The sequence below is a fragment of the Oncorhynchus clarkii genome, chromosome 27 (assembly GCF_045791955.1).
Source record: "Oncorhynchus clarkii lewisi isolate Uvic-CL-2024 chromosome 27, UVic_Ocla_1.0, whole genome shotgun sequence".
Taxonomy (NCBI): Eukaryota; Metazoa; Chordata; class Actinopteri; order Salmoniformes; family Salmonidae; genus Oncorhynchus; species Oncorhynchus clarkii.
In genome coordinates this window covers 16,414,233-16,420,886 of record NC_092173.1, presented here as the reverse complement: position 1 = coordinate 16,420,886, position 6,654 = coordinate 16,414,233, and the positions used below count along the sequence as shown (strand labels likewise).

The 6,654-nt window shown below is 45.6% G+C and overlaps 1 protein-coding gene across 6 annotated transcripts in view; it reads left to right on the top strand.

Annotated features, from left to right (window-relative positions):
- The window catches only part of LOC139385951 (serine/threonine-protein kinase PAK 1-like), a 38,089-nt gene extending 33,741 nt beyond the window's left edge, over positions 1-4,348 (top strand). For all 6 annotated transcript variants that reach the window (XM_071131264.1, XM_071131265.1, XM_071131262.1 and 3 more), the window contains 5 exons: positions 1,797-1,914; positions 2,083-2,182; positions 2,353-2,549; positions 2,674-2,811; positions 2,943-4,348. In XM_071131264.1, coding sequence (XP_070987365.1) covers positions 1,797-1,914; positions 2,083-2,182; positions 2,353-2,549; positions 2,674-2,811; positions 2,943-3,029 — 640 coding nt within the window. In that variant the 3' untranslated portion in view covers positions 3,030-4,348. The remainder of the gene's footprint in view (positions 1-1,796; positions 1,915-2,082; positions 2,183-2,352; positions 2,550-2,673; positions 2,812-2,942) is intronic.
- Positions 4,349-6,654: the final 2,306 nt, after the last annotated feature.

Genomic DNA, 6,654 nt, shown 5'->3' with positions numbered 1-6,654 from the left:
CACTAACATTGTTTACTAGACAGGTGAGACACACACACACACACCAACATCGTTTACTAGACAGGTGAGACACACACACACACACACCAACATCGTTTACTAGACAGGTGAGACACACACACACACACACCAACATTGTTTACTAGACAGGTGAGACACACACACCAACATTGATTACTAGACAGGTGAGACACACACACACACACACCAACATCGTTTACTAGACAGGTGAGACACACACCAACATCGTTTACTAGACAGGTGAGACACACACCAACATCGTTTACTAGACAGGTGAGACACACACACCAACATCGTTTACTAGACAGGTGAGACACACACACCAACATCGTTTACTAGACAGGTGAGACACACACACCAACATCGTTTACTAGACAGGTGAGACACACACACCAACATCGTTTACTAGACAGGTGAGACACACACACCAACATCGTTTACTAGACAGGTGAGACACACACACCAACATCGTTTACTAGACAGGTGAGACACACACACCAACATCGTTTACTAGACAGGTGAGACACACACACCAACATCGTTTACTAGACAGGTGAGACACACACACACACACCAACATCGTTTACTAGACAGGTGAGACACACACACACACCAACATCGTTTACTAGACAGGTGAGACACACACACACCAACATCGTTTACTAGACAGGTGAGACACACACACCAACATCGTTTACTAGACAGGTGAGACACACACACACACACACAAACCAACATTGTTTACTAGACAGGTGAGACACACACACACACACACACACCAACATCGTTTACTAGACAGGTGAGACACACACACCAACATCGTTTACTAGACAGGTGAGACACACACACACACACACACCAACATCGTTTACTAGACAAGTGAGACATACACACACACACACACACACACCAACATTGTTTACTAGACAGGTGAGACACATACACACACACCAACATCGTTTACTAGACAGGTGAGACACACACACACACACACACCAACATCGTTTACTAGACAGGTGAGACACACACACACACACCAACATCGTTTACTAGACAGGTGAGACACACACACCAACATCGTTTACTAGACAGGTGAGACACACACACACACACACCAACATCGTTTACTAGACAGGTGAGACACACACACCGACATCGTTTACTAGACAGGTGAGACACACACACACACACACCAACATCGTTTACTAGACAGGTGAGACACACACACCAACATCGTTTACTAGACAGGTGAGACACACACACACACACCAACATCGTTTACTAGACAGGTGAGACACACACACACACACACACACCAACATTGTTTACTAGACAGGTGAGACACATACACACACACACCAACATCGTTTACTAGACAGGTGAGACACACACACACCAACATCGTTTACTAGACAGGTGAGACACACACACACACACCAACATCGTTTACTAGACAGGTGAGACACACACACCAACATCGTTTACTAGACAGGTGAGACACACACACACACACACCAACATTGTTTACTAGACAGGTGAGACACACGCATACAAACGCACACATTGACATGTAAACACAAACACACTTTCAAATGTAAACACGCACACATTAGTTGTGAGAACTATATATCTTCATCTTGTCTTTCGTCTCCTTCTTCATCACACACCCTAACTCACTCACACCATATATCTTCCCCTTACCATTGAGGAACTGGTACAGTGGTGATATTTGGTGTTACCATGGTAACATGGCCGTGGTTGTTGTATTTCTGTAGTTACCTGGTCGGGGAGGAGCTGTGGGTGGTGATGGAGTATCTGGCTGGAGGTTCTCTGACTGACGTCGTCACGGAAACCTGTATGGACGAGGCTCAGATCGCTGCTGTGTGTCGGGAGGTCAGTGCTGCTGCGTGTGTGTGTGTGCCTGGCTTTTTGGCCTGCTTGTTAATTCAGAAAGTGATGCCGTGAGCACTTTTGTACATCTCTCTCTGTCTGTCTCTCTCTGTCTCTCTCTGTCTCTCTCTGTCTCTGTCTGTCTCTCTCTGTCTCTCTCTGTCTCTCTAGTGTCTGCAGGCCTTGGAATTCCTCCATTCCAACCAGGTGATTCATCGTGACATCAAGAGTGACAACATCCTTCTGGGAATGGACGGATCAGTGAAACTCAGTAAGTAACACACTTGGGGTTGGACATGGGCATTAATGTGCAGTGTCTCCATTTGACCAGCAGTGGGCACTCATAGTCTGTGTTCTAATGCGGTACTACCACCTTAGACTTATACAGTGCATTGGAGTGCTATGTCCTATTCTAACGTGTGTTCTCTCTCTCCTCTCTAGCTGACTTTGGGTTCTGTGCCCAGATCACTCCAGAGCAGAGTAAGAGGAGCACCATGGTGGGGACTCCCTATTGGATGGCTCCAGAGGTGGTGACCAGAAAGGCCTACGGTCCTAAAGTTGACATCTGGTCTCTAGGCATCATGGCTATAGAGATGGTGGAGGGAGAACCCCCTTACCTCAACGAGAACCCACTCAGGGTAAGAGAGAGAGTGGTGTGTGTGTGTGCGTGTGTGTGTGTGTGTGTGTGTGTGTGTGTGTGTGTGTGTGTGTGTGTGTGTGTGTGTGTATAACGGCCCCTGTCTGTCCTGTCCTATTTCCTAGGCGTTGTATCTGATTGCGACCAACGGGACTCCAGAACTTCAGAACCCAGAGAAACTGTCCTCCGTCTTCAGAGACTTCCTCAACTGCTGCCTGGAGATGGATGTGGAGAAGAGAGGGAGTGCTAATGACCTACTACAGGTAGAGAGGGAGGAAGGTTAGGGGAAGTATGCCTGTGGTGAATAAGGTTGGTTTGAGCATCATACCACATCACTAGTTTTACCAGTTATAAACTAAATCCATATTTCCTCTCCTCCTCCTCCTCTCCACAGCACCAGTTCCTGAAGGTGGCCAAGCCTTTATCCAGTCTGACTCCTCTCATCCAGGCAGCCAAAGAAGCAGCTAAGGCTAACCGCTAACCTGCTAGCTGCTAACCCCACAGATCACCCCTTCATTCTCTCTCTCTCTCTCTCTGTCGCTCTCCCCCACTGGGGCAAACAAGACCCAGACAGGGGGTGTTTCAGGGGGTCCCATCCCCCTCAACCCCTTGACCGATCACGGTGACTGTGGGAAGGACACTCTTACTGATGTCATCGCTGGTACAAATATACTGATCGGATTGGAGGAGAGATTCAGGCCCAAAGACTCATGGGAGTTGTAGTTTCAGCAGGACAGTGGCTGTGGACTGGATCTTATCTGACCTTTGAACTGTTTGTTTGTTGATGTCTGACTGTTATTTTCATGTGTTGAAAAAGTGCATTTTAGTTTGATCTTTTCTTATGTTTTGTTTTGTAGAGAAGGGTTTGGTTGAAAGTGTAATGAAGAGACAAAGTGGTACTGTTGATATCACCTCAGTCCCAAACTGCACCCTATTCCCTACATAGTTCAATACTTTTGTCAAAAATAGGGTGCCATTTGGGACAGTCTTTCAAGTCTGATCAAACGTTGGAATTCTATCTCCTTATCTGTCCCTCTCTTTCTCTGTCTGGCTGAGTGAGATGACACGCATGACACACCTTTTTTATGGAATGTCTAAAATCATAATACAATAGTGATGATAATGATGGTACATGAAGGATGCCTGTGTACGATACAGTATAGAAGAACATATCTAAATCCTATTTTCCAGTACAATCGTTGCAGTACAATGTTGGACTGATCCTAGTCCCAACCCTCTGAAGATAGTGTACATTACATGTGAAAAAAGTGCTCTAAAAGAACCCCAGCCTAAAACAACCAGAAGAATATTGTCTGCATTCTTTGTTTAGCAACGTGCTTTCTTTATGCAGATGGCGCTGAAAAATACCACGGTACCATTAAGAAGTATACTTTCTACCAGGTTTCGCTTTGATCTGTTTTTAAAATCTAGTGTTGAAACTGCCTTTGGCCTTAAACTGTCTCACAGGTGGAAGAGTTCCAGCAGACAGTTGGACAAGCTCTAGTCTCTCTCACCAGACTCAGTGCTCTGCACGCTCCTGCGGCTGTGAGAAGAGACTACACAACCTTCAAATCTTGTCAGTTCCCCAGACTACTGTAGCCCACCTGAGGTTAGACAGGTTCAGAACTGGGATAGACTGGATTGAACTTGCCCAAACTGGTTTAGACTGGTTTGGGACTGGTTCAGAGAAGGGTGGTGATAGTTATTGAAGTCTTCTCTTCCTGTGTATTGGAGCCATAATTATGTTTATCAAATGATTGGATTATTTTGACTGAGACAAATAAAGTGAAGAAAACGCTGTATGGTGGATAGAGTCTGGCTGTCTGTAAATCCGTTTCGGGCTGTTGTGTGTACCCCTGGTTCGGTCTGTTTATATAAAGTTTTATTGTCACTTTAAGTGTGTCAGCTCTTCTAAGAGGGTTCTCATCTGAATGGGAAATTAGACTCGTCACTGATTAAACTGGTAATTACTGTTGCCACAGTCTTAATCTGCCAGGCTAGACAAAGGGTATGTGTGTGTCTGTCGTAACCCACCAGCTCTTTATTTCTAGCCCTTTTTTCCTCTCACTACCTCCATGTCTCTGTCTCTCTCTACTTTTCTCCATCTCTGGGAGAATCTCAATTGCGTACTCCTTGCATCCTCTCTCCTTGCCTCTTACTCAAAACCCATTGGATGAGAAAGCCAGAGGTCCCGCTCCTCTGGCCTTCTCCTCCAATGGGTTTTGAGAAGGAGGCAAGGAGAGAGGACAATCAGGAGTATGCAATTGAGATTTTCCCTCTGTCTATTCTCTCTACCTCTCTCCCTTGTACGTTCTTCCCCATCCTGGGCTGGTAGACTGATGATGCTCATTCTGAGAGAGAGAGAGAGAGAGAGAGAGAGAGAGAGAGAGAGAGAGAGAGAGAGAGAGAGAGAGAGAGAGAGAGAGAGAGAGAGAGAGAGAGAGAGAGAGAGAGAGAGAGAGAGAGAGAGAGAGAGAGAGAGAGAGAGAGAGAGAGAGAGAGAGAGAGAGAGAGAGAGAGAGAGAGAGAGAGAGAGAGAGAGAGAGAGAGAGAGAGAGAGAGAGAGAGAGAGAGAGAGAGAGAGAGAGAGAGAGAGGCAAACAACCACAGGAGCAGAGGAGAGAAAACAAAGGAGAAAAACGGGGAGACCCAAGGAGAGAGTGATCAAGACACAGGCTCAGAGTTTGGCTCTACTCAAGGAGATGGTGTGTCTGCTCTCCTTCATGTAATAATGTATGTGGGTGTGTCTGCTCTCCTTCATGTAATAATGTATGTGGGTGTGTCTGCTCTCCTTCATGCAATAATGCTCTTTGGCCATCTAGAGGTTTCAGTAAGAGCTTTTACTAGCTGAGGGTTGTCAAAGTCCATTATGTCTGCTTGGTAAGGTACTATTGTCATTACATGTGTTACAGATTACCAAGAGCTTCACTGCCTCAAATTAGAGAAACACACACAATGTAGCCTAGGCTACTAAATAGTGATCAATTCGACTATAACAATATAAAATCTGTCGGTGTGTTTAAATCGGTTATGTAGCACCAGTCTAGTCTGAGCTTCAAACAACCTTTTCATTTCCTGCCAAAGAACGAGCGTAATAGTTTCAGCCCATTTGTATCATTATTCCTTACTGTAATTATAGATGCATGTACTGTTAGCAACAGGTGGGAGTGGTCTCTCTACGGCTTGTGCTGTCGTACTTTCTCTGGCGCGAGACAAACGCGGCTCTGATTATACCACCAGACTGCAGGAGGCTGCGGCAACACAGATCGCGTGCTTTTTTTTCAACGGATAAACAGAGAATAATAACGGCCGACTAGCTTTTATAATCACCGTCCGGTAAGTGTAAAATAGTTCCTAGCACAGTAAACGGTGGTAATATGAACCAACCGTTGTGTATTTTCTTGTTTTATTATTGGTTAACTAGTCCCATGCATATAAAGGCGGATCATCCTCTCTTGTGCTATGGGCAACCTACCGTCACGAAAGAATAGTAGTTTACTGGGCTATTCTACAAATATATAAATAAAACGATGACTGACTACTATTCGTTAGTATTCATTAGTAGGCCGTAGATTGACCAGTGAACACTATGATCATAACAGTTGATTGAATGAAGATTGATAGATTGCGTCTGCGGGCTGCTGCTGTGTGGAGTAGTCATTATCTCCGTGGAGACCGACACACGGAGGGAATGACCAGGCGGTTCTGTTGGCCACCGGTACATTTCTAGACTTACAAGATCTATCTGTTTCTTTCGGGGTCCGGCCTGTGTTTATTCTGTTATGTATGTGACGGTCCAGGAATATGAGGGTACACAGCATAGCCTACAGATCTCTCTCTCCCTCATCCCTTCTTCTGTCCATGATTAGCCTGGATGCTGTTTTAGTTTAGGTATTGCATTGGTGCTGGGCTAGCTCAACTGCTTTTTGGATGGGTGCTGGTGTATTGGTATGATTATTTTTTATGGGTGCTGGGGTATAGCATGGGTGGGAAGCGTATTGGTGCTGGTGTATGGCTTGGATGGGAAGCCTATTGGTGCTGGGAATAGCTTGAATGGGAAGCGTATTGGTGCTGGTGTATAGCTTGGATGGGAAGCCTATTGGTGC